This window comes from Pezoporus occidentalis, unplaced genomic scaffold, assembly GCF_034315485.1.
Source record: "Pezoporus occidentalis ecotype Australia unplaced genomic scaffold, CSIRO_AGI_Poc_V1 ctg4, whole genome shotgun sequence".
Taxonomy (NCBI): domain Eukaryota; kingdom Metazoa; phylum Chordata; class Aves; order Psittaciformes; family Psittacidae; genus Pezoporus; species Pezoporus occidentalis.
In genome coordinates this window covers 19599174-19626952 of record NW_026915724.1, presented here as the reverse complement: position 1 = coordinate 19626952, position 27779 = coordinate 19599174, and the positions used below count along the sequence as shown (strand labels likewise).

The following is a 27779-nucleotide window of genomic DNA, read 5'->3' as shown; positions in this document are numbered from 1 at the left end:
CTGTAAAGGGGGTGGGTGCCCCAAGTTTGTGTTTCTCCCTTCCCAGCACTGCTCTTGCTATTGGTATTTTTCAGGTGTGAGGTTGGTACCACCCACTGGACCCAGTGCAATGAGAGTCCTGTGAAGTTTGCTCGTTTTCCTGTCACTGGTCTGATTGAAGGCCGTTCCTACATCTTCCGAGTCCGAGCTGTGAACAAAGCTGGGGTCAGCCTACCATCCCGGGTATCAGAGCCCGTGGCTGCTCTGGATCCTTCTGACAGAGCCAGGCTTAGAAGTAAGATGTGCTTTTTGCAGGTTGCCTGAGACGTTCAAGAGGTCACAACTCATTAGAAAAAAGCCCAACCGAGCAGTACGACAATCTATTCATAAGCTTTCGAAATCCCACTAGAGGGAGCAATACAAAAACAAAACCCTTGTTGGAGGCGGCTTTGCCAAGAAGAAATCGTCTCAGTACTACAAAGTGCTCTACCTGCTGAAATGGCTTTGGCTGGCTACAGTGCCATGCTCTGAACTTGCAGGAAGGGGAGAAAAGACACAGGAGAGCAAATTGCCTAAACACACTCACTTCTGTTCAGCCAACAAAATAGCTGAACAAATCCTGTGAACAGACTCTCTCTGAGCCACAGCCAAGGGTAGTTGATTCTGTGCTCATGTAAATATCAAACTTTTGCCATAGCATCAGCAAAATACCAGGGTAGCCCAGCAGACCCGAAGCTCTGTGTGTTAAATTTTGTATGTGAAGGATATTTCTGCCATTGCCTTGTAATGTCCCAGACATTTTGTTTCCAAATCCACCTCTCTACCCATAGACTAAATCATATACCTAAAATCCAGTTATTTCTACTCATTTCTGAAGTTTTACTGTTTAAAATTGTCGATGTGAAGGGGTATTGTATGCAAAGCTATAGAGCTCCCATGGTCCCAGCTTGTATGTCTTAATGTATCATAATGCTGCAAGCTACAGACTGCAGTCAGATGATCAAATTCAAAATAAAAACAAAAGGCCAGAGGAAGTAGGTTTGGCACTGCCAGGAAGCATTGTGCTCAGACAGATATGTGAAACCTGAAGTCTGGGGGAGGCTTCTTCTCAAGGGGGAGCATGGAAGCTGTCTCAGGTGATAAAGTCTGCTCTTGGTGGCCTATTCCCATTACATGTCCTCCTTTCATCCCTCATGATCCTTTTTAATCCCCACCAGCTCCCTCTCTGCTTGCATCTCCAAAATGGATCAGCCAATGTAGGGCGAAGCACATGGAGGTGGAGAACAGCATTTGCAAAAATTATCTCTGAAAGTGCATTGACCTGATTGATAGCTGAATGTGTAACTGCAATAATATGATAACACAGAGGCACTGAGAATGCAACCCAAATCATATCTAGTGGATATGCTGAGTCAGGCTGAGTTTCTGTTTGTGACTGTAACCCATGATTTGAAAGCTGATAATGTGAGAGAAAGCGGTTAAAAAGAGACAAAGAGCAGCCTGCAGGATTTTGGCTGTTCCTTTAATGAGTGAGCTGTTAATCCAAATGAATAGAGTATGGAAAATTAAGTTAATTCTCTGAAAACAATGAGCTGAGTGAGCCAAATACCTCTGTTTGTCACCTAGGTGACATCAGTGACATTTTAGTAAGGAACAGATGTTTCAGTGGATTAAATTTTCTAGCTATATTGATTGGTGAGCTGCTCTCAATATTCAAGGTTGGGTAGCTAGCTTGCTACATGAGCAACGTCCACAGCAGTAACAAAAAATAGAGCTTGCCTGAAATCTCGTAAATGTTAGTGTTGAACCACAAAAGAGTAATTTTCCTCATTATTTCAAAACTTCCTTAAATCTCTCATTTCCGTGATGCCTCTAACGTTTGTTTCAGGTCACCCTTCTGCTCCCTGGACTGGACAGATTATTGTCACTGAGGAAGAACCTGCAGGTAAACATAGCCCTTTTGCCTACAAAAGTCTAATGTGAAGCTGGCTGAGTAATTAGGAAAACTCCCAGTGAGTTCAGTTGACTTGGGCATGCACCCAAAGTTAGTTCTGAGAGTCGATTGACCTTGAATAACACAATTTGGTTGTAGAGGTGAGGTTTCATTATTCAGGACTTAAAGAATAAACATACTTAGAATTAAAAGACTTCATTTAAAACCAATATTTAGAAGACTCTTAACTCTATGTTAAAAAAAAAAAATTAATAAATCAGGTTCCAAGATATATTAGTACTCCTAAATTTTAGTTAAGGCACTAATTTTGACACAAATGTGAAGGATTTAAATCTCAATTCCCTCTTGTATTTTTCTCCCTTGCTCTTCAGAGGGTGTTGTTCCTGGTCCACCTACAGACCTCCAAGTTATTGAAGCCACCAAGAATTATGTTGTACTTAGCTGGAAACCTCCTGGACAGCGTGGCCACGAGGGTATCATGTACTTTGTGGAAAAGGTAAAACTGGACAAAATCAGAATCATGATATGATAAACTTTTACATGTTTGTTCTGTCATCTCTTCTGGACTTTCAGTTAACTTCCCTTTCCACCTGAGATTTTCAAACTAGGGTCGGGAAAGTTATCTTCATCAAGATAACTGTTACTGTAGATTAAGATAAACTAGGAATAAAAGAAAGATGGGAAATAGGAAAGTAGATGCAGAATGTCTCACACACTCTAATATACTTTTATGAATTGTGTCATTGACCTACCCTGGAGTAGACAGGCTGGCAAACTCCTTCTGTAATGAAAAAGCACAGAGAGAAGTCACATATCTATATATATATATACAATATTTATTGTTTTAAAAAAATAGATTAAAAAAATGTGTGTAAAGGAAAGCTTGTCTGGTGGGACAGATTGTTTGGGCAGAGGAATTCTGCAAGATATTCCTGGCATCAGCACTTCCTCCTCCAGCTGCCTTTTCATATTTATCCTCTACATCACCTTTCCATTTGCTTCACCAATTCAAAAAAGATGACTAAATTTATTTTCCAGAACAGAATCAGTTTTAATTTCAGTGTCCTGCTTTTCTGAGTCATTTTTGCATGGCTGCTAGCCTAGAAGATTCTTCATGCCATCACCCTTTTTACTTGTATCTCATGGTTCACAAACTTTTTTATCCATGCTTTTCCTGATCATTCTAGAGGTGTCATGAAGGGAGACATAAATATCTTTCCCATTATGTGTTTTTCATCTCTCTCACAAAATCTGGTCTAAATAAGTGAGTTTCACTTAGCAACAGACTTAGAGAGCATGAATATATGAATTTTGATTTTCCTTGTAAGAAAGCTTTTTAATAACCTCTTGCATGCTGAGTACTGAGTAATAATGTCACATAGTCAGATAATGTTCTGCTGAGAATTTGAAATCCCTCAGAAACCAGAGCCATTACTTGAAATTTCCCTTAATGTAAATCAGGCAAAAATTATTCACTAATATTAACGGTATAAGTGATCATTAGGCGTGATGCAAGAGCATCTAGAAGCAATGTGGTAATATTAGACTTCTGCTCTTTGGATGATGTTGAATGTCTGCAGAACTTATTTTAAAAGTGGTCCAGAACTGGATGTAGTTAATAATAACATCACTTACTGGCAGTGAAGAGGAGTTTAGCTTTGATATATAAAACCCAGTAAGCTTTTATGTACGTTTTCTGGAGTAGGTGGACATCTGGCAGATTCATAAGCTTTGAAAGATGCTCATTCTGTGGAAAGGCCCAAAAAGGGAACATGACTTCTCCATAGTAGACATGCATTTGGTGGTCCAGGTAGAAAGTCTTTTTGAGTTAGACACTCAGCTTTTAGGGACTTCTGTTCCAAACATGGCTTCTGGGTTTGACTGCAGTGCGTTGCTGGCACAGAGGACTGGCAAAGGGTGAACACTGAGATCCCTGTGAAGTCCCCTCGTTTTGCAGTTTTTGATTTGGCTGAAGGCAAATCCTACTGCTTCCGAGTTCGCTGTTGCAATTCAGCTGGAATTGGTGAACCTTCAGAAGCAACTGAAGCCACTGTTGTGGATGACAAACTTGGTAAGTGTGTGGTCATATGTATTAAATTTTCTTTTCAGTTTATGATGTAATTGTTTTGTCTGAAGACAGATAGCTGCCCAGTAAATAATTCACGTATGAAATGTAATCAATGATTTATTCCCTTTAGCTAAAATAATTTTGGTTTGGGTTGTTGAACCTTTAACATGTAGTCAAATGACAGATGCAAACTAAGGGTATTAAGCTGTGAATAACGATGCCAAGATCTGCAAAGGCTGCAAATAGTGAAAGAAAATGAAAACTCAAGGAGGTACAAAAATGTTTTGTTTTACTTAGAGTCTTCACTGAAAATAATCCCAGACATCAGCAGAGTATAACCTTCCTTGTTTGCCAAATTAAACAAAAGTGAAAAATTTAATACTAATTTAATACATGAATGCAGAGACTATTTCCACTGGAAGAGAAGCCAAGATGTTTACCACAGTAAAGCATAAGTAGCTACATCTACATTAGCAATTTGTTTCCAAACAGCAGTGCAGATTTCAATCCAATTCCCAGATTGTCTCTGTTTACTTGATACTGGCTGAGTTTTCAGAACAGTTTGATGCATGTGAGCTACATTCATTAAGAAAAGTCAAACAGCTCTTTCAAAAAACACTTTAGATGCATTTTGCTATTTAACAGGGGCATTGGTTTCTGACTTATTCTGTGGGCTGCACAAATCTTCAATGTGTACCTTACACATTTTCCCATTTAGAAAACTCAAAATCACATTTCTGGTGTAGATGTTCAGCACAAGGGAATAGACTAAATCTAATTTGATGGAAATGCTCTGAATTACAGGCAATAGAGAAGTAAGGAACCTCACCACCAAAGTCTTGAACCTATTGATCCTGTCCTGTTGTTACTTAACCTGTCAGATTACTTAATTTAAATCAGAGGAGTTTTCTGAGGGTTAAATCTGTATTAGTCATGCTAATATAAGAATATAGAATTAATATTCTGCCAAGAATATTCATTCTATAGAACGAATGTCAAGAATAGAATGTCATCCTGATTTTATTTGTAGATTTTGACTGGCTGGTTACTAATTTTTCTGTGTTTCTCTCTCACAGATGTTCCCAAAGCTCCTGGACGTATTATGTCAATTAGGAATACAGATACCTCAGTTGTTGTCACTTGGGCTGAGCCACCAGATGCCAAGGAGCTGGTTGGGTACTACATTGAATCAAGTGTAGTTGGATCTGGTCATTGGGAACCATGCAATAACAATCCAGTGAAAGGCACAAGGTAATGGATTTTCAAGCATGGAAATTATGGTCACCAATTTTTGATTTACTGGATTTATATGCTTTCCAGCCATTACTAGTACTAGTAAAGTTAATCACTCTGTGGTAGCCAGCAAGCTAGACTCACTCTTGCTGGTGAAGTTCAGAAGAAGTTATAAAAATGTATTTCAAACTGTGAGCCTGGTCCAAAAGGAACTTTTAATCAACCTTTTGTCAAAAACATTCAAGGGGCAGGGGAAATGGGGACATTGCTAGTGAAGAAAAGAGAAGCTCTTTTCAAATAATACTTTAGATGCATTTTGCTATTTAACAGGGGCATTGATAAGCTCTTACCTTAACAGGGGCATTGGTAAGCTTCTCAAAGAGAAGCTCTTCACTTCTCTTTGCTCTTCTCAATAGCAAATGGCTATTGTAGCTGTTTGCTATTGTACAGCCTACCAGTCTGATGAAAAACAGTACAGTGAGGAATGGCTGAAATTACAAGTGTGGAAAACTGAACTGCATAATATTTGGAAGCAAAGTCTTATGTTTTGGAAGACAGCTGTAAACATTTCTGGACTGTGTATCTAGAATGTCAGGAGGACATGTGGACTATATCACATTAACAACATTACTTTCTAACTACCCTTTCACTTGCAGTTATCAAGATATTAATGAACATTCTTCAGTATTTGGTATAAACCCACATTTCTTACTGACATGAAGCTCAGTCTCTAGTCAGAAAAATAATCAAGACTTAAAACTTCACAAACTAAATCAGATTTGGTTTTGTTTGAATAAGGATGTAATCTTCAAAGTCTAAAGGAATAATTGCAGAACTTGATCTCAAGTGGATTGATGTCAATGCAGAAGCAGCCTCTACTTATTATGATTGATTTGGCTTATTTGTAATTGCTATCCATGACAACCCTTATTACAAGAAGTATGGCGCTGCTAAATACCCTTGGACCAACCTTGTTTTTAAAAAAGCATTGTAAATGCTTTGAATATCAAAAATACTTAACCCCCCACTTGCTTGAACACAAGCACAACAATCTCCTTTAAGCATTATTTTGTGCATTTTATATTGCAATAGTTGTATGTGCCGATTTATATACTTTGATATATACTTATATGGTTTATATTGTGGTTATATCAAGTGTTGGTGAAGTTTCATGCTGTTTGCATATTTAAAATATGAAACGTAAACTTTATTCACCATAAAAATAAAAAGAGTGTTCTGAGATACTACATATTGTGATGCAGCTACACTGCTTAGGTTCCTATCACTGCATTTACAGTCAATGTGATGTAATGTAGGATGCAGCCTGGCACAGGCTGTCTGTTAACTCTTGGCTTTTCTGATTGAATCAATCTCAGAGCATTAGCTGTAGCTCATAGTTTGCATTATGCAGCATAGTTTGATCTTTTGAAATTTGTTTTCTGCACGCATCTTGGTGAAAGCAAATAATTTTGAAAAGCCTGGCAGAGTGAGTAGGAAAAATACTGCTCTGAAAATATGAATTCAGGTTGTTGTTTTTTTTTTCCTAAAATAAACTGTTAACTTTGAAATACATTTTATTTTCCCCACTATATTTGCTTCAAACATCACTGCATGATTCCAGGACTGGCAGTGCAAGACATGACATTACGAAGTAGAACAGAGAAAAAGCAGCATGAAATAAAATACACTTCAAATAACTATTCTAAAATAAGTTTTGTTTTAAATAAAACATTGACATTTTAAAAAGACAATATAAATATAAATTATTCCTGCCTTGGGAAATATTGTGTTCTCAGAGTGGACACTGGACAAAATTTATGAGGTTTTTTATGTAATCATTAGGTAACTCAGTAGATTATCGTGTCATGTATAGAAGCAAAAATAAAAAAAAAAAATTGGGCACTTTTTAGCTCTTGTACTATGCCCTGTTATGTTTCTGAACACTGCAATTTGTCATCTATTATTGGAAGTGAAACATGGGGACTTGTGCTACAGGTGTCTCTTACTTATGTCATTATGATATTTCACAAGGAAATATAGATGCTATCTCTGCAGCTTTTTGTATTTTTCCATCACAAAATATGGACTTTATATACCAGCAGAAGTAAGGTAGACCCTCTGGTAACATAAAAACTTGAATAGTCTTAAGAAGGAAAGAGTGTTGGTAAATGGTTTATCTGGAGAGATATGGTTTTAGATATTATATTTGTGCATGAATGAGGTGATTAAATACATTCTACATTTTCTGGGCTTCATTTAAGTCACTGAGGTCATGGTTTATCCTCAGTTTTCAGAAATGAGAGTACATTTTATGGAAGAAATGCTTCTTTTCCCACTTAAGATTTCTATTTTCTTCATACTACTTTCTGAGTATTCCTTCACTGATTTGTTTTAGATTCATTTGCCACGGGCTTGTCAATGGTGAGAAGTACATTTTCAGAGTCAGAGCTGTTAATGCAGCAGGGCTCAGTGAATTTTCACAGGATTCAGAGCCTATACAGGTGGAAGCAGCCATTGGTAAGCTATTTTCCATTGCTCTTTTTAATGGCAAATATGTTGGGTTTTAATTAAGAGGTTTTCAACAACTATTTGTAAATTGTTTTGTTTCACAATGCTGTCCACAAATAATAATTTATCCATAGATCCTATGGTCTCACAGGCATAGTTTCACAGTCACTGCACTCTTTTAGACTCTTCACCCTCACCATCCACTCTTCTCCAAGTGTTTCTTGTGAACCACTGTAAGAGAGCACTGCCAAGTTCACTGCATAGGTATCCTGGAAAATGGAATGTCATTCTGATTCCGTAATGTGATATATATCATCTCTAATGCACACCATCCTATATAACAGTCAGTTCCTAATAAATTTCTCTCCATACCTAAACCCAATAATCAGTGCAATATGTCTTTTGTAAAGCTTCTATAACCCTGTGTGTTCCCCCTGTGCTGATGAATTTTTTCTGTTTGCCACTTCCTGAAATAATCCATAAAGATTAATGGTATCGTTGGCTAGAATAAATTGCACGTCTGCAACATCCTCGCTCTCATTTGTGTTGAAACTGGATACCTCACAACCTTAGAGCAGAGAGATGTGGCTTAGAGCAATTTTGTGAGATCGTTTTGAAGGGATCAGAAATATGACTCTGAAGATCTAATACTAAAGTAATCATAGCAAATAAGGGCTACTATTAACTTTCCATATTTCTTCTCTCTGAAAAGTATATGTTATTAAAAGAGCATTACTTGTGAGGTTGAGAGGTATTCTACGCATTTCAAATTTTTGTGAATTCAAGATTAACATTTTGTGTGCAAAACCTGTGATTTGTCATACTTTGGCTGTATTGTTGACTGTACATATTTCTTCATTCTGTTGACTAAATGAAGAGAAAAAAGCGTATTCTAATTCAAAATGTCTTTGCTGTTTTCTGGAAATTATAGGGGGAGGATTGCTTCATGGTGTGTGTCCTGAACTGAGTGGTAAAGCTGGTGGACTAACAGACCGCACTACCATCTGGGAAGGCATGCATGAGTCCTCCCAGCCTATCTTTGACACAGATGCTTTGCTAAAATGCAATGCTAAGTTTAATAGAGACGCACTACCCAGTAGCTCTGACAAACTGTCAAGTACAGGAGACAATAACATGAGAGAAGTGGTTAAGGACACTGTCACATCTTCACTACGAAAAGTTGCTCCTAAGCAGGCAAGTAAGTCTCGATCTGGGGATATTTTGACACTGGAAGAAGTGCCAAAGAAGAAAGATAAAGGTGAGAGTTAATAAAATAAATAGATTTCACTGCTTGGGTACATCCACTTCAGATGTTTGTAAGTTCTGCTCATCAGCTTCACAGGTGAACATGCTCTCCAGTGATTCATCTTCCATCGGACCCATTAAGTGCATGCTCAACTCTCCATTAAGATCATTATGCATGTAATAGTATTGGAAACCACTACAAATGTAGTGCCTACTGAAAGAGAAACACATAAATCTGTTTACTACTTTAATATCTTGCTTGACTACATATTAATGTATCCAAGATATGGTATTATTTCTAAATCACGTCAGTGACTTTTTAGGAGTCTTTGTTATCTCGTCTCTGTGTTATGTAAATGTGAAGGAAACAAAACTTGATTACGATGGTAAGCATGAAAATCTGTATTGTGTTAGAATATAAGATTTGTGGATTTATGCCTAAGCTACAGCTTATCCTCTGAGACAGTGCTAACAATGAATGTTGTGTTGTATCTTTGACTGACAGCAATATGTAGTGAGAAAAACCTATCAAGTTAAAGGCACATGCACAAAATCATGCTTTATGTTTTCAACACCTACACACCCATTGTGCCCAAGAAATGTGGGGCTTGAATTTCATTTAAGTCCTGGTCCCTGGCCAGTGAACTGAATTCCTCCCCAGGCCTCTGAAATGAGACTCAAAAGTCTTGCGCAAAGTGTTGAACAGAAAACAAAGCAGAGGCACCTGGGACTAGCTGGCATTGATATAAAACATTAAAACCAAAAGCAAACATATAAGATGTAGGATTTCCACCAAAAGTAGGACTTCTGGATTACAAGTAGGGCTCTTCACCGGTGCATGATACATAGGGTATGGGCAAGCAGTTCCCCACTAGGTACAGAAAAGACTTTATAAGAAAATGGGTTGAGATGAAGTTAATGTTATCTTTATCGTTTAAAAAACATAAATAGAAAAGAAGATTACACCACGTATTTTTTAATGTCAGTTCCAATAACAGACATATTCCATTTCTGGTCAGTCTATAGTGCCTATGATCACGCCTTCTTCTATTAAGGTAAGATCATATGATGGGTGCAATGATAAAATTTGCACAGTATGTAAATTAGAAAAAAAAAAAGAAGAAAAAAGAATGAATAGATAAAGTCCATGCTCAGAAGGGAAGAATGTGGGCCTATTAAAAAAAAAACAAAAAAAAAACACAAAAAAGACCCAACATTGTAGGTGTGAAAAAGGGTTTGCTTTCAGCAAAAGAAAACAAATCATTGCATCTCCATTTTTTTGTTCCTTTTCCTGTAATGTTAGTTTTAGTTCCTCATTTTTCACAGTTTTAATGCGAGTCCTGATCACTTACATCAGAGCTGCAATTGCAACACATTCTTTCACTATGCATCAGCTTGCTTCTTAAAAAACAATTCATCCTGAAAGCTAATTCCCATGCAGTTTGGAATTCTTCATTTGGTTTATGGAAGCTTTTATCCTGCATTTCTTATTCCAACTCCAGAAACTTCCTTTGACCACATAAATATTGTTCTAATTAGGAAATGCAGGATGGGAGCCACCTGGGTGCACTAATTGAGTGCCAGTCTGATTATTGAAATACTGCTTCCTACTTACATGTATTCACATTGAAACAGCTGCTCCATCTCCACCTTATGACATCATGGTACTTGAGAGTGTTCGTGACTCAATGGTATTAGGATGGAAACAACCTAAAGTCACTGGTGGAACTGAAGTTACTGGCTACTACGTGAACTATCGTGAAGTGGTTGATGGAGTTCCTGGGAAATGGATGGAGGCCAACATTAAGGCCATTAGTGAGAGGGCATACCGGGTAAGTGGTTAACTGCTGTACTTGATGTGGGTGCAGACAGTATTTCCAAAACAGATCTCAAAGACAGATTTCGATAAGTTATGGTTCAGTGTACAGATTGCTGTTCAGAGGGTTTTATACCCATGATGATACATTTATTCAGTTCTATTAAACTTCTCTGCAAAGCTGTTTGTACACTGATCTGTTAGTCTGGCACCAGCTCTCATCTGTGAATTCACTACTCTAGGCATGACCAATTTTTCATGTCATGCCCTCAACAGACGGCATTCCTTACTGGGTTTGGTGGACCTATCCCAGTTCTTACTGGTGCTGGAACCAGCTGTGTACCAGCTGCACTTTCTGATCAGTTCTTGACCTAATTTAGAGGTAGTGCTAGCTACAACCTTTTTGAGCTGCTTTACAAATGAAAACCAGTGCCAGGACTGAGTTTTACCCTACTGTGAGGACAAGTCTTGCCTTAAGTGAACTTGCTTGTATCATGAGACAGATTAATATAACTGTTATGCAGCACACTGCTCCCTTCCTTACTACCCAAGTGTCTATTAATGGGAAAAGTGGTTTAAAGTTTGGTGTGCTAAGACCACTCATGTATGCTCTGCCACTGATCAGAGGAAAAGCCAAGATAGTTATTGCCTTAGTATGATGTAAATAATGCTTTTATCTTTTCATGCACACAACACATGTTCATATGTTCAATAAAGCCTTAATCCAAAGTTAATAAGTACTGTCTTACTGATTATGCAGATTCAAAACCTGAAGGAAAACATGGTGTACCAGTTCCAGGTAGCTGCTGCTAACCTGGCAGGGGTTGGGACACCTTCCCAACCCAGCCAGCCCTTCAAATGTGAAGAATGGACCATTGCTGTACCTGGTAGGATCCTGAGTGGGAGGTGGAGGTTACTCACTGCCCAAGGGTGCCCTGTAATTAATTATCCATCAAAGTTCTCAACACCTTCAGTTTCCAGAGGAGTCAAAAGGCACTGAAGTTCATACCCAAGCTTGAGTCTCCATCACTTTGATTTAGTACATTTACAATGGCATATTAAACAACCCCTACGTAGTCAGCAGCATTTTACAACAGCTTGTACTTTCATTATCTTTCCTGCTTGGTTCTTTTACTGTGTCTGTCACTTTGCTTCCTAGTTTAAATGGTAGACATAAATATCTGTCTAAGATGTAAGGCAGAGAAGAATGAGGTCCTGTAACCCTTGTCTAAATGTATCACATCAAGGCCATATTGCTGGCCTGTTAACACTTGTTGAAATGAATGAAAACAGCCTCTCTTGACTTCAGTGGACTTTAGAGCAGTCCTTGAAGCAGCACATTAGCTTAATAATTAACTTATTTCCCTGAGTTAGGAGATTATTTGTCAGTTTTGTTTGTTCGTGAATATTTGATCAAGATACCAATCTCAGCAAATTGGATTGTTTTTTGGGCTAGTCTTTTTAATAGACATAGGTTGTATTTATATCAGGTCTAGATATGACACAGAGGAGCTGCCCATGTTATGCCAGCTCTGGGTGTACAGCATGTTGTCTAGTTTTGGATTCTGAAGTTTTATGCATTAGCCACTTTGGGATTTATTTTGATACCACAACTCTAATTTTTACCTTTCAGGGCCACCCCATGATGTCACATGCTCAGAAGTTAGGCAGGGCTCTTTGGTTTTACTGTGGAAGGAACCAGTTTATACAGGCCGTAGTCCCATAGTTGGTTATTATGTCGATATGAAGGAAACTGAAGCAAAGGAGGATCGCTGGAAGAGTGTCAATGAGAAGCCACTTCAAAATAAATACTTGAAGGTAAAGAGCTTAAGATTCAAATACTGGTATAACAGCATAACCTTGATGAAGTCAGCCTTCAATAGCATCATCATGTTCTGATCGTGGCTCCATTTAATGAAATAGTAGGCTATGTTGTGTTGAGGATACACACAATGTAATGTCTGTATAGTCAGACAAGACAGTAACTCAGAAGAAAATCTGGTATGACAAACCTAAAAATAAAAGAAAGCACTGCTAAACCCAAATACCATTCTGTAACATAGGAGGCATCCCTAACATTTTCTGGCTCAAAGGGCAAGATAGATATCACTACACAAAAGCAGATAGCATAAAACCAGATGTTATGATAATGTGGCAGGTGGTTCTTGAGGATACAAAGTACCATCTGCTCACGTTTCACAGCAAGTTAAACCCAATCTTTGTGCACTATTATGTCTCATAATTTTGTGGAATGACTTCTAAATAAAGGGTCAGCAGTGTCTCAGTTCTAGAGATACACCTGAAGTAGGTTTGCTAGTTATATGCTTTTCAGAATATTTGAAAGACAGCTCACTTTAAAGTATCATACTTTCATATGTTTTAAAGGAGTCTTAACAGGTGTTATAATGTATGATTCCTCAAGTCACTACAATTAAATCTGTACAATTAATTGCTCTCCTGTTTCTAAATAAGTATAGCTGGCATTTATTACTGTGATAATTTCATTTTTAAAGGACAGAATTTACCTGCAGTAAAAGATTGTGATGTTTCAGAGGTCAATGTAAATAAGTTAAAAACATCCTATTCAGTAACAATGCTCCTTTTGCAAAGAAATCATAGAATCATAGAACGGTTAGAGTTGGAAAGGACCTTAAATATCATGTAGTCCCAAGCCCCCTGCCATAGGTAGGGACACCTTCCACTAGACCAGGTTGCTGAAAACTCCATCCAACCTGGCCTTGAACACTGCCATGAATGGGGCAGCAACAACTTCTCTGGGCAACCGGTGCCAGTGCCTCAGCACCCTCACAGTAAAGAATTTCTTCCTAATATCTAATCTAAACCTTCCTTCTTTGAGTTTAAAGTCATTCTTCCTTGTCCTATCACTACATGCCCCTCTAGATTTCTTGTAGGCCTCCTTTAGTAATGATGCTGTCTAAATATTAGCTATGCATACACGGAAGGAGCAAGCCATGCAGATTAGTCATGTCATTCCGGAACTGAAAAAAAAAAAACAACAAAAAAGGAAGAAATACTTGAAATATTTGTCAACTGGAAAAGAAGCAAAGCAAAAAAAGAAAGGAAATACAATTGTCAAGTATTCAGACTGATCTGTAATAAGCATGAAATTATAATCAGTGTTTTGTAACACATGGTGCATGTGTATTTGCTCCCTCCAGATAGGTGGCCTAAAACAAGGTGTGAGCTATGTGTTTCGTGTGCGGGCAATGAACCAGGCTGGTGTTGGGAAACCATCAGATGTCACGAGCCCTGTTGTAGCTGAAACACGACCAGGTTTGTCAGAAATACTTCCTCTTTTTCATCATATTTAAACAGGTTCTTGTTTGTTTTTACGTACAGGCTGCACGTGAGCAGTCCCACCCCTCTCAAGTTAAACTGTTTTTCTAAGTAGGAAATGAGTTGTGGGTCATATCTTACTTTCTTGTCTGGTACAATTTTATGTCAGAACAGATTTTCTTACCGTAACTACAGCTTCAGGAATATAAAAAAACAATTATATTGTAAGATTTGCGTATATCATTTGCATAAGTAGAGGACCCACTAGGATCAGCTCAACCACAAAATAGTACACATGTAGATTTTGCCTATCCTATAGAAAACCTGTTGTTTAGTTTTTCCTTTCTTTAACCTAGTAACGTGCCTGAGAAAAGGGTACAAGAAATTACCTTTTTCCCCTTGGCCTTTGAAATAAAGGCTTTAAAAACATAATGAAGTCACTTTGGAGACCCCTTTCAGTAGGAATTCAAGTGCAACTGTTTGCTGGAGTCACCCTTGAAGGTTGGCTCTGTATCTGCAGATACGGCATCCACAAAAGTAACCTCCTAAAATGTACTAAGAAAGGACAAAAGACATATTAAAAAAACTATTTTGGAAAGCAGCCTCTTGGTGAGGCTTCTGCCTTTCTCACTCAAAACACACAAATCTCAAGACCAATCATACAGTTTTATTTTTTAAATTACCACAAGTGTTTTGTTGTTGCCCAATGAATGCTGCCTTTATCACCATTTTGGATAGAGACAAAATATTGTTAGGTGTCTCCAGACAATTCCTGCTGGAATTTTCCTTTTGGCAAATGTGTAAAATATCTAAACAGTTGAGATTTCTAATCAGAGAATGTAAGTAAAGAATATCCAAATGAAAATATTTGCTTTAACGCGAATCGTACCAATTGTCTGTATGCAATGAAGTGTGTAAATATAATTATGTGGTACTTTGCAACCACTTTCTCTTGTTTGAAAACCACATTTAATTTTTACACTTATCTCCTAAAATTTAGTTAAAAAAACACACCCCACCAATCCAGGCTAGTTTTGAGCTGTAAACTTGTCTTTAGACAAAAGTACTTTGGCGTGTGTGGACCTCACAGGAAATAGAGTAAACCCAAGAGCAGACTGCAGCTGTTCCCCACTGCTGCCCTTAATTCTTGTGCATCTTGGTGCAAAGCAAAATTAGATTCTGCTCCTGCATCAGTCACTTGAGAAGGGCTTGAAACTCAGAAATTAGGGAAACCCTGTCCCATTCAACTTTTCTGACTAGCTGCATTCGAAATGGTACCATTAACTAGTGTTTTGAAGCTTTCTGCTTTATCTTCATGTTATCTCTTCCCTTTCAATGAAATATACCACTCAGAAAAATGGAGATTTTATATGACATCTAAGTATTTTGTTTCTCACAATGACTTTAAGAGACGCTCTGAATGATACGTTGAAACCACTGAGCTATCTAGAGGAGGGAAATTAAGGCTGCTACTGCTACAGGGGCCTCTTTGGCTCTACTTTGTAGGACAGGTGGAGAATTCTGGTCAGTAATTTAAAAAGTTTTTTTTTTACTTATATAAATATTACATATATAAATGTATATAAATATTACAGGTAAACACCTGTAAACATTTCTGGAAATAAATGCAATGTATTGTTATAAAAATGAGAATACCTTAAAACAAATATAAAAGATCCTGTCCTTCAAATGAACCTTCTGGCTGTAATTCTTTGCACATTGCATAATCTGCCATCAAAAGATTTGTGTGCTAATGATCTACAAGAAACAAAATGCTACCAAATGTCAAGTGATGAATATGCATATAAAAAATTAAATTATAGAAAAATAGTGAATATGCTGCTGCCTGGTAAAATATTTGTGGACCTTAGATTTCATTTATCATATATTGGTACTTAATGTGCTTTCTTACTGTGAGGGCTGGTAAATAACAGTAACAAAATGGGAATATTAATCTCATTTTCCATTAAATGGTTATGGCAAGTTATAAATACTAAGAAAGCTGCATGTACAAAAATTGTCATTACAGGAGCTACTCACAGTGTTGGAAAGGACGTTGTATAGTATTAGGATGATAAAACACAGAAATCTGCTTGGATGCTTGAGGCTCATTAAGAATTATGCTAAAAATTAAGCATTTAATCTTAATGTCAGGAATAAGGATTTTGTCTTTAAGGTACAATACTTTGTGGAGGAAGTGTGTCATTAGCATTCTAGGCAGCCCAGAACTGTCTTAGGCTAAGTAATATAACATGAGTGTCTTATTCAGATGGGAGACCCAGCTCAGAGCTGTTCAGAAAAGGAGTCTGGATGTTCTCCAGCACCTCTCAGTGCACAAGCCCTCCCTGACATTCTGACAAGGTGTTGAAATGAAAGTTAACACCACAGATGATGAGCTTGCCCAGCTGCCCGAATCCCAGACAAAATTCCCTCAGCTTCACTGGTGTGCAAGTGGGCAGGATAGAGGTGCCTTTAGGTTTCTGACCTGGGATTCATCCCCAGAGCCTTTTAAAAGACAAACTGGGTCACTTTATCCAGCTCAAGGACTTCAGGTACTGGCAAAACAGGGTGGGCAACTTAAGTAGCTAATTGCAAATATTCACTGCTTTGTGGGCTCAGGATTAATGCTGCAGACGGTGGCAGGGCTGGATGCCAAGCACAGCAATTAAACCAACCTCCCGGAGTGAAGCCAGTGCTACTGAAAATGTGCCTCTATTGCACAAGTGTTCACTGCTGCGGCAACTTGACTGTTTCCTCTTCTGCCTCCTGAACCTCTTTGAACACCCACAGTTGCACAGAGTATTCCCTTTAGAGCTCTTATGTTATTAGGGAAAAAGGAATTCATGTGGCATAATGAAAGCTCTGACTACCCTTTACCATGGAAAATATTGCTATTTAGTATTTCAAACATTTAGTGGATTTAGATGCTTCCTTTTCTTTTTTTCCCTTCATTTTTTTTTTTACAGAACAAATATCATGACTGTCGTGTGCTTAGGCTTGCTCAAATAAATCAGTTGATTTACAATGCTCTTTAATCTGTGGATTAGAATAAGAGCTGTTCTTGAGAATTGAAGACTGAGAATGCCAAAGTTTGAAGCAATTTATGTGCCAACTGAGAAAATGGCAAGGATCTGCTTAATCCACCCTATAAATGATATCTATATAAACTTGTCTGCTGGTTTCTCTATCCGGAATTGCCTTGTTCTGCTCTTTCAGGAACCAAGGAAGTAGAAGTTGTTGTTGATGACAATGGAGCTATTTCCTTGAACTTTGAGTGTGATCAGATGTCTCCTAACTCTAAATTTGTTTGGTCCAAGAATTATGAACCGATTGAGGATGACACTCGACTGAACATTGATACCAAAGGCGGAAAGTAAGAACCCTTGGGGACAGCAATAGTCTGGTGTTTGAGTGATCTAGACCGAAATCCATCCTTTTGGATGTATGACCTCAGTCAGAGTTACTAAAAGGCTCCTTCATGAACATGCTGTTCTCCAGCAAGTCCTATGCAGATCATTTGGAAATTGTAGCTTGCACAAAAAAAGTCAGACTTCCTGCTTAGGCAATTTAGTTATGCTTAAGAATAGGGAGAGAAAATCTGTGCTCTTTCATCTTATACCTTGTCAATCAAGGCAAATTATTATTATTTCTACTGTTGTTATTTTAATAATACATATAGTTATATTTTAATAATCCTCAAAGGATAAAATTATCTGGCTGCTTGCAAAATGCTTTTGCCATGTAACACTGTTGCAATCTTTGGAGGTGCTGGATTAAGCAGGAGTCTCTTCTGATGGTACTACATGTCCTGATTTGGAAACTTGTATAATGCTTCACAAGCCTACTCTGTTTCTTCCTGCTTTTAACAGAGAGGAAGCAATGGCAAATGCACAGGCTCACCCTATGAAGCGTCCATGCACTCTTCTAGTTACAGAAATCATAAGAAAAAGCCCTGTGGCTCACTCACCACACTCATGGTATTGAGTATGAAAATTGAATCAGCCTGTGCTTACAGCATCCTTCCACACTCATCAAAGACTTGACAACATAGAATCCGTAGAGTATCTGAAGTTGGGAGAGACCCTTAAGGTTGTTAAGCATGCTTGAGCTAGTTTAAACTAGCTATCTCCAATGGTTTTGTCACTATGTTAGAGTTGTGCCGTCTTCATTCGTACCACATATGATAGGACCTAATGTAGTTTATAATGGCCAGAGCCCAACATTTTCCTGTTCAGTCAGAGCAAAAGCTAATACAAGACTATTTTTATCTGGTGTTACAGACATAAAGAAGGGGTTCTGTTCAGAATGATCTCACCTCTTTATCAAAATGTTTGTTTGTTTTCTTAAAGGTCAAAAGCTACCTTTAAGGATCTTGGAGAAGATGATTTGGGAATTTACTCTTGTGTTGTTACAGACACTGATGGAGTTTCATCAAGCTACACGATTGATGAGGAAGGTAGACACAATGTCTATTAAGCATGCCTGTTTTGCTTTCACACCTGTTCTTCCCTGCTGCTGTGCCTCTCAGATGCATGAGGCATGCACACCTTATATTACTTCTTTTCTGCCTTTTGCAGAAATGAAACGTCTGCTTGCTCTGAGCCATGAACGCAAATTCCCAAGTAAGTGAATCAAACATGTCTGTAGGGAAGAGCTTTTCATGCAGTGGGGTATCACAAAGCTCCTGTCACCGTCAGGTGGGGAAGTCATTACTGTAGTTTCCAGGGAAAGTAGTTTTGCATTTAAAATCTAATTTCCTTTATCTTTTCCTTTTTTTTTTTTTTCCCAGTACATTTGTATATTACTGATGTTCTTCCCAACCTGTTGCAGGCTATTGGTCTAGGCATGTAATAAGTCTATACAGCAGCTGAAAATAAGTATACCATCGGCTTTGTTTCTTCTGCAGAACAGCCTTTTATACTTACTCAGCATACTTAACCTGTTTTGAAAACCAGAAGTTGAAAAATTCTCTAACTTTGCTCCAAATTCAAGGTTAACAAAGCGGGCAACTGTAGAAAATTCAGCTGTAATGATCTATCTATATATATAACTTTCCTGTTGAAAATTCATTTCCTCCCTCTTTCCTTAACACTTGACAATATGAACATCATTCCTGCAGCTTGGGACGGTATTTTTGTCAACTCCACAGGCCTCCCATACCTTTGTGATATCCTGTACTATTACCAGCACAATTTGGTTATTTTCACTGCAATGTGAATAATTGGTGAAAAAAAAATAAATAATGGGTTGTGTAATGAATCCTATTACACACAATGAGATGAGACCTAAACCTGGTTTCATCTTTTCCCACAATATTCTCTTTTTTTTTTCATTGCAGTCACTAAAACTCTTATCTATATTTTAACATCTTCAGCTTCGTGCATACACTGTTGACACTTCTGCCAACTCAGCCCATATCGTGCCTCTCAGCCCAGTCAAAACTTGGCTGAAGAAATGGCCTGTCTTTTTGCCTACATCACTTCTCTTTCTCATTTCCTTTCGTGTCTTTTTCATACCAGCTCTACTCCTGTCAACATATTGTATCACCTTTTGACATCTTAATGACAGTCTAAGCATCCCCTTGTTTACTCCTGCTCCTCCTAGTTCTTTCCTCCTAATTATGTCTTCACACTGGAAGTTAGTCACCACAAAACCTTGCTGTTGTCACATGTCCTTACTTGCCCTGACCCTTCTGAGTGCTATTGCACTAATATAACTATATATAACTAATGTCACAAAATAAGCTCCTCAGGACACAGATGATGCCTTCTTTTTTTGCATTGTATTAGCTAACAGTACACTTCTAGTTGTACATGAGCTTTCAGAAGGCACAAGGCAGAAAAGGAGATCACTGCAGAATATATCCTTAAGGAGAAAACTGTCTTACTTGCTTTGGTCACTCCAGGCCCTGTTGACACTATAAAAAAAAGAAGTTGAGATTCATCTGGTCATGCTTATGAGGCTAGAAAAATACTAACCTCCTGTGGATCAAAACCTCAGTTCTATCTCCAGATAATCTATTTGAGGATTACCCAAAATTCTTAAAAAAGAATTAGTTGCTAGGTATTTCTGATTCAACATGAGCTCTTTCCTGCTGCTTTCTTTGAACTTCTGAACTGCATTAATTGAAACTTCTGCTTAGAAACATCTGCAGCCAGTAACTCTGTAGGAAAATGGGTTGCTTGAATAACGCAGCCTTTTACAGAACACAACTACATATGGGTGTGATAGTCTATTGGTTCTAGGTAAAAATAAACTGTTCCAACTCTACAATTTAGTAACTGCCTGAAGACTCTCTGTCAAGTGCTCACAGTAATTTGTGATGCTATACAAATAGGATGTAAAACTTTGTAAGCAAGATGGTTGGGAAATGCCTGAAGTAACTGTCATTTGGTGCTTATAGAAATATTTTAAAATAAGATTTTGTTCATGGAGGACTGTAACACAGATTCATCCTTTGTCTCACTTCATGAGAAGTGATCAGCCTGTTCTCCAAAAAGAATCCTTCTGCAACCTTTCAGCCTTTAACAGCTTCTGAGATACCTTCCTTTCTCCCAAGTTAGACTAAGACATTCATAGTTAATTACATGCAAATCAAGTGTGGGTTTAATCTTGCCGTAGAGCTGACAGTGAGACAAAGGCAGTGCAGCCTGATTTCTATTCACATCCTCTCTCTCTTGCTTCCACTGGCTCCTGTAGCATTCCAGTTGTTTTGTTTTGAGAAATTATGCAAGACCTGAGATTCCTTCTGTTTCTTACAAGCAAAGTGATGCACTGGGTGAGGAAGCTTCACACAGACCATTTGCACTGCTGGGGCACACACCTGTGGGTTTGTTCTTTGCCTTGCTCCCTCATGGTAATTCTGTCCTGCCAGGCTCCGGGTTTTCCTCTCTCTGGTTAAGCCCGTGTCATTTTCATTATTCTCTCTTTTTTTTTTTTCTCTGTCACCTCACCTCCCAGAAGCCTTATTTTCACCAGAGACAGGTCCTGTGCCACTCAGGCACCAAAAGCACACATGCTGGTGTTCGATGCTGTACGTATGGCAAAGGGATGAGCATGCAAGGAAGACATGGGGGACCGCTACCCCCAACTTTGTTTGGTAGTGGGGTAGGATGGCAGCTCTGCTCCAGAAGACACCCCAGTTGCTTAGAATGGTGCAAGTAGAAAGATGGTACATCTGTCCCAGTCCTCTCCTGCTGCAGATGGGCCTTTGCATACACAGAGCTAAAGAAACAACCCTCCCTAGGGTTTGTCTGGAAGGAGGTGTGTCTTTATGCTATCACCAGACTATATCATCAAGCATTTTGCAATGTGTTTGTACACTGCCCTCAGCTGTTCCATGTTACACCCTAGCAATGCAGACTTTACACTGCTGTGAATGCAGAGACTGGGGGAGAGTTCACATACAGCATATGTACTCTCCAGAGTATGATTTTTGTTGAGAATCTGAGAATCACGTCAGACAACTGATGGAAGCTGATAAAATGAACAATATGCCCCAGTATCAGAGTCTAAGTGCTTATGCTTAATGTTGCTGATTAAGATATCTTAACAAGCAGTTAAAGTGAGAGCAAGCTGAGGACTTCTACTAATTAGAACAAGGAAAAATAAAAAAGAATAAGAAATACTAATATTACATACAGTATAGTACTCTTCACATTATTTTGTTTTTCCTGCTAACACAAGGAGTTGGTCTACATGTGGGGGATTCCCATTATTCACAGGTAAACAAAATGTACTGGGGAGACCGAGGGGGTGTTGTAATACTTTGTGAATTCAGGAGATGGAATTTGCACTCAGCAAAGGATCAGAGTGCTTACAGAAAACTCCCAGTCTGCAGCTCAGCAGCTGACTTTCTGATCTGTCTTCATGCTTGGGTTTCTTTTTGTGTTTTTCTGCTGAGTCAGTTCACTGTCTTACAGTAATACTGTTAGACAACTCATTAAACACGTATCTGCACCATACAGATGCACATCATAGAATCATAGAATAGTTAGAGTTGGAAAGGACCTTAAGATCATCAAATTCCAACCCCCCTGCCATGGGCAAGGACACCTCACACTAAACCATGCAACCCAAGGCCCTGTCCAACCTGGCCTTGAACACCGCCAGGGATGGAGCATTCACAATTTCCCTGGGCAACCCATTCCAGTGCCTCACCACCTTTACAGTAAAGAATTTCCTCCTTATATCCAATCTAAACTTCCCCTGTTTAAGTTTTAACCCATTACCCCTTGTCCTATCATTACAGTCCCTAATGAAGAGTCCCTCCCCAGCATCCCTATAGGCCCCCTTCAGATACTGGAAGGCTGCTACGAGGTCTCCACGCAGCCTTCTCTTCTCCAGGCTGAACAGCCCCAACTTTCTCAGCCTATCTTCATACTGCAGAGATGCTTGCAGTTTACCTTTGAAATAGCCTTGTATTAAAATGGAGCATAACTCAAATCCTGAACACTTCCAGTCTGTACAGACCTGGTTGAATCAAAAGATTAAATCTTGTCTGTCATCCTATGTCTATGTGGGTGGAAAGGCATTCTGTCTATATGAAAAGCTATCATAAGCTGGTTACCTTGCATGCAGTAATCAGTATGAAAGGAAGAAGTGGCTTTCTGTTTATAGAAGAAAACAGTTGTTGGGCACAGGCAAAGTATATGCTTCATTCTTCTCTTTCTTTCTAGCTGTCCCACTTGCCTCTGAGTTGGCAGTGGAAATCTTGGAAAAAGGGGAAGTGAGATTCTGGTTGCAAGCTGAAAAACTGTCTGGCAATGCAAAGGCCAACTTTATATTTAATGATAAGGAGATTTTCAATGGAGAGGTAAGTCTTTTCATTGCTTATATGTGTTTGCATTTTTATAAATACCAATGGGTATGAATGTCTGTCTCCAACATTCTTCCAACTAGTGTTCCACACTAACGCATTTTCATGAGAAACAGGAGAGCTATGATGCTCTCATCGAGAGCATCATTAGAAAGAGTCTGTCCATAGTTCTGAGCTCCAAATAAGTTATTCTAGACGCAGTTTACAAAGTGGAGTTAAATGATTTCCTACCACCTTTGTGAGTACCACACATTCTCTTAACTAGTGGGACCCATAGGAGGCCCAGGTAAGCAGCTACTGTGGTCTGCAAGGAGTCACTGCACTAGACCAGATTCATTCTATCCTTCATCTATAGCTCTAGAATACCCTTGTGGTTGGTTGTCATTCTCTCTGCTGTCTGGAGGAGTTTATTATATTAAGCAAGGATTCCCAAGTGCTTGTTTCCAGCAGCAGGACTTGTTACTCCCAAAGACATGGCATGGCATGCTTTTGTTGCAACACTGATATCAGGTAGAAGGCAGAGATGGAGCATTCTACACAAAACCTTATAAAAATACAACCATCCTTAAAGAAAGTGTTATTCTGAAGAGATGCAGAAATTCTGAAAAAGAGCACAGTAATCACTGTACAACAGGCATGTCACGTGCTTGTATAGCATCAGTAAGCAGGCTTCACCTTTAACAGATTTCTTATTTGGTTGTACTAGAGATAGTGCTAGAGATAGTGGAAATCTGTATACAGAAAACAGAATTTCAACCGAAGACACCATATAACATTTGACAAATATTTGCTGATTCTGATACCTATTAATTGCTTCCTTACTTTCCATTCCTGAAGAAATATAAAATGAAAGTGGACCAGAAGACTGGCCTTGTTGAAATGATTATGGATAAACTTGAGGACAAGGATGAAGGGACTTACACTTTCCAACTGCAGGATGGAAAAGCAACCAATCAGTCCAGCCTTGTCCTCATTGGTGATGGTGAGCTAATCTATATTGCACAGTAGGCTGGAAAAATAATACTGAGATTACCTCAGTTGTCATCATTGCTTTCCACTGTTTTCAATACAATAGATGTTCCAGTGTTTTTTCATGTCACAGTACTTGCCTGCCTCATATAGGACAGGGCATGTGTGTGAACTTACTTAAATTTTTAAAGTGCTGGCAAGAAGGGGAATTGTTATAAAAATGTAAATATTGCAGCCTGTCAGAGTTTGCTTTTCTATGGGTGGAATGAAAATTTCCCCTGTAAGAAGCCCATTCAGTTGCGAACAAGTAGGCTGCAAGTTTTAGAGCTTGAGCAGCTTGCTAACTTTGCTGGTGCTCATTTGCCTTCCTACCAAGAGCATAAAGCAGCTGTATGATTGGGGATTATGCTTCATCAGGCATGACACATTAAACTCCTGATGTCTGCAAGCAGCTAGGGAAGTTGAGTTAGCTGCAATCATCTGTAAAATGTCCAGTGAAGACTTGACCCTATGGCAGGATCCTTAGTGACCTCCAAAGAACAGAGTTGCAGCTGTGTTCAGTACCATACAAATGGCACATGATGGTTAACATTGTATTTCTTACTATTTTAATTCCTAGTATTCAAAAAGCTGCAGGATGAAGCAGATTTCCAGAGAAAAGAGTGGCACAGGAAACAAGGTGATAATATGGATATTTGTATGAATCTCATATGTGTTAGTCTGTTAAGAGTTTGTTTATATTTACATGTTAATTTGAAGTAGATGGTGTTTGTTCTGTTCTATGGTTGATTACCTTCTGAAAGAGAAATAGGAAAAATAAAACTACATTAAAAGATAACAAATGTGTGAAGAAAAACACATTTGTCTTTGGGTTTGTATCATGAATACTATTGATGTGACCTTTAAAAATACATGTGTTATTTTAAACAGGTCCTCATTTTGTGGATAAACTGGGATGGGAAGTTACTGATGACTGTAATGTGATGTTGAAATGTAAGGTAAGGGACAAAGAAAACATTGAGTACAATGTTCAAAGCACTTTGACCTAACACTACTTAGATGGTGAAGGTGGGAAGGGACATGCCCTTTGCTTTTATACCAATATGCCCAATGGTACAGAACCTCTGAGGACTAATCACACTGGTGTCACTGCTCATTGTGTGTAACAAAACACCTTGAAAAATAGCTTGCACTTTTTTTTTCAGGTCTGTCAGCCACCCACCCAGGAAAAGGCATCTGAATAAGAATGACAAGTCTTTGTAAACCCTGGGAATTTCTCTTTTTTGGCTGCTTTACGTGTGTAGAAATCGCTGGACAGGGTCCACTGGTTCCCTGGGCTCCTTGAGGCTGTTAGCAGTCTTTTTCTCTTTTTATCCCTGCTGTTTTCTTCTCTTGCAACCCTTGTTTTAAAATGGAGGCCTGCAATAACTCATTGCTATCAAGTTGTAAAGCTTGCTGTTCTGAGAGACTTGAACAGGCTAACCCATGCAACACTAAGTTCCCCTACTCAAAGAGAATAATTACAATATGGTTTTCACCCATCTTAGGTGGCTAACATTAAGAAGGAAACACACATCCTATGGTACAAAGATGACAGAGAGATAATGGTAGATGAAGAACATGACTTTAAGGATGGAGTGTGTACTCTGCTGATATCAGAGGTGAGTGACTGTCCTTGTTAGTCCTCAGCTGAATTTAGTGTTGTGAATTCAGATGTATGATATGATCTAATCTGATATTTTAGCAAAACAATCAAAAAAGGAAGTGGGTTTTAAAAATGGAAAAACAAGACGTCTGTGTTTTAGCTAAAGCAAATGTCTGTAACTGCTCGCTCAGATTTTCAGGAAATGATGACAGAGGAGATAATAAGCTTGTCACTTCCTCTGCATGTCATTTTAACAGCAGAATGAGACCACATTTATGTTTCAAATGGCATTTGGAAAGCACTTGTCTCTCAGGCTTTCAGAGGGCCACCCTCTTGGAGTCATCATAGAGGTCTGGTCCATATCCAGCCTCACTGCAGACTCCTGGGGAGTGAACTGCATTCACCTCTTCATCTCTTCACTCTTGGCTCTTTGGCTGTGGAAGAGAGGAAGAGTCAGGGCACCCTGGGGTTGGGGACTTCCCCGTGGCTGTAGCCCAGGACCCCCAGGCAAGGCCTATCCCACCATCCCAGCCAGGAGCACGGCAGCTGAGGGCGCTAGGGCATCCCCAGCCCTAGGCATCAGGCACCTCCCTGGGGACAGGGATAAGACATCAGCTGGGTTCTGAATTCTAAATTTTTCTACAGTAGCTGTTCTGAAAACTGGTTTTATTGTTATAATATTGCAGTTTTCTAAGAAAGATGCTGGCACTTATGAAGTCATACTGAAGGATGACAGAGGAAAGGACTCCAGCCAGCTAAAGCTAAAGGACACAGGTCAGAGACACTTTCTTCATGCCATCAGTCACACCAGCTGACAGCCTGACTGCTTGCCTACAAGTGGGTTCAGGGTAATACAGGCAACTGCATGTGTCACCCTCCTGTGGCTTTGCTCCTTCTGTGTACAAAATCATCTCATTAGAAAAAGCGAGATTTTTCAGTTCAAATAACGTTTGAATACAGCTTATTGTATCTGGATTCTGTACAATGATAACAGGCTTCCTCAGGGGGCCATCAGTAATGTAAGTCTACAAGTATAAAAAAAAGCTATAGAACCAGAAAATGTAAAATTATTTCACTTTTTTATTGTTTTGCCATTCATTTATTTAGGGGCCTTTCCACTCATTGTGATTACTATATTTTTAAAATTTCACTTAGATTTCTAAGCAAGTGGAAACAAACCCTGTCCATTAGAATGTATATAGGTGGGTTGGCATTCCAACTGAACAGTGTCATTTACCAAAAAAAAATAGAATAATACAGGTTTGTTCAGCTGCAGCAGTAATCATCGAGGCTTCAGTTAAATGAAGACTGGAAATTATGGAATAAAAGGCTGTATTTTTGCATCACACAGATTTTTAATATACTTTTGATTTCTTTTTCAAATCTACTGCAGGAGAATATTTCAGAGCCAGTAGTTGTCCTTTTATTGACTGTGCTTGAGTTGCAGACAACACAGAGTCTTAGTCTCTGGGTTTTATTTCCACAGCTTTTGCAGATCTGATGAATGAAGTATGCAGAAGGATTGGTAAGCACTTAATTCTCTTTTCCAGTGAATGACTCGTTGTGACACACAATGAGTGGCTGCATGGCTGTATAAAACCATGTGCTCTTCTTTCAGCTTTATCTGCGACAGACCTGAAAATCCAGAGCACAGCTGAGGGTATCAGGCTGTACTCCTATGTTACTCATTATGTGGATGATCTGAGAGTAGGCTGGGTGCACAAGTAAGTACACAAAACTTGGCAAAAGTCAGTGCCATTTTGTTTTGGTAGACTCAGGGAAAAAAAATGGATATATGAAGGAGACATTTTTCATGGGTCCCTCTCTCATATGAGTTAGTTTCAATGAATTACATCCATATGAAACCAGTACAGGAGTCAGGCATTGGTGGTAAAACGGCCTCCTGTTGTTTTCCTCATGAGATGGATAGTCCCGTGCCATGGGATGCTGTCAGGGCTGTGTTGCTTCAGAGCACTTCCCACCTCAGGGATGGAAGCTGCATTTTTTCCTGAATCAGTTTTAAGGAATGATGCAAACACAACCTGAGAGACTGACAAGCTTTAAAAGGCCAGCTCCATACTTTCAGAGATACCTAGCCTGGAGATCTGCTTGTCTAGAAGCCACAATTCACAGGAACTGGGACAAGCAGGCACATCCTCTTAACACATGGGCTCACATTTAGGAGGCAAAGCAAGTTCCATCGTGTGCCTGGGGCAGTAAAATCCAGACAGCCCCTCCTGTGAGCAC

At 38.9% G+C, this 27779-nt stretch overlaps 1 protein-coding gene across 6 annotated transcripts in view; it reads left to right on the top strand.

The window, feature by feature from the left end:
* MYOM1 (myomesin 1) overlaps positions 1-27779 on the top strand; it is a 76699-nt gene that overhangs the window by 32796 nt on the left and 16124 nt on the right. For 3 of the 6 annotated variants that reach the window (XR_009967453.1, XM_062632895.1, XM_062632896.1), the window contains exons 12-33: positions 75-274; positions 1868-1924; positions 2305-2429; positions 3821-4004; positions 5078-5252; positions 7630-7751; positions 8674-9000; positions 10623-10819; positions 11564-11690; positions 12437-12621; positions 13983-14097; positions 17317-17473; positions 18450-18556; positions 18678-18722; positions 22779-22915; positions 23756-23900; positions 24507-24566; positions 24818-24885; positions 25435-25548; positions 26219-26306; positions 27019-27057; positions 27151-27256. Coding sequence is in view for 4 of the 6 variants with exons in the window: in XM_062632895.1 (XP_062488879.1) it covers positions 75-274; positions 1868-1924; positions 2305-2429; positions 3821-4004; positions 5078-5252; positions 7630-7751; positions 8674-9000; positions 10623-10819; positions 11564-11690; positions 12437-12621; positions 13983-14097; positions 17317-17473; positions 18450-18556; positions 18678-18722; positions 22779-22915; positions 23756-23900; positions 24507-24566; positions 24818-24885; positions 25435-25548; positions 26219-26306; positions 27019-27057; positions 27151-27256 (2880 nt within the window). In the remaining 2 variants the exon portion in view is untranslated. The remainder of the gene's footprint in view (positions 1-74; positions 275-1867; positions 1925-2304; positions 2430-3820; positions 4005-5077; positions 5253-7629; positions 7752-8673; positions 9001-10622; positions 10820-11563; positions 11691-12436; positions 12622-13982; positions 14098-17316; positions 17474-18449; positions 18557-18677; positions 18723-22778; positions 22916-23755; positions 23901-24506; positions 24567-24817; positions 24886-25434; positions 25549-26218; positions 26307-27018; positions 27058-27150; positions 27257-27779) is intronic. The other 3 variants (XR_009967454.1, XM_062632898.1, XM_062632897.1) reach the window with 2 other exon arrangements.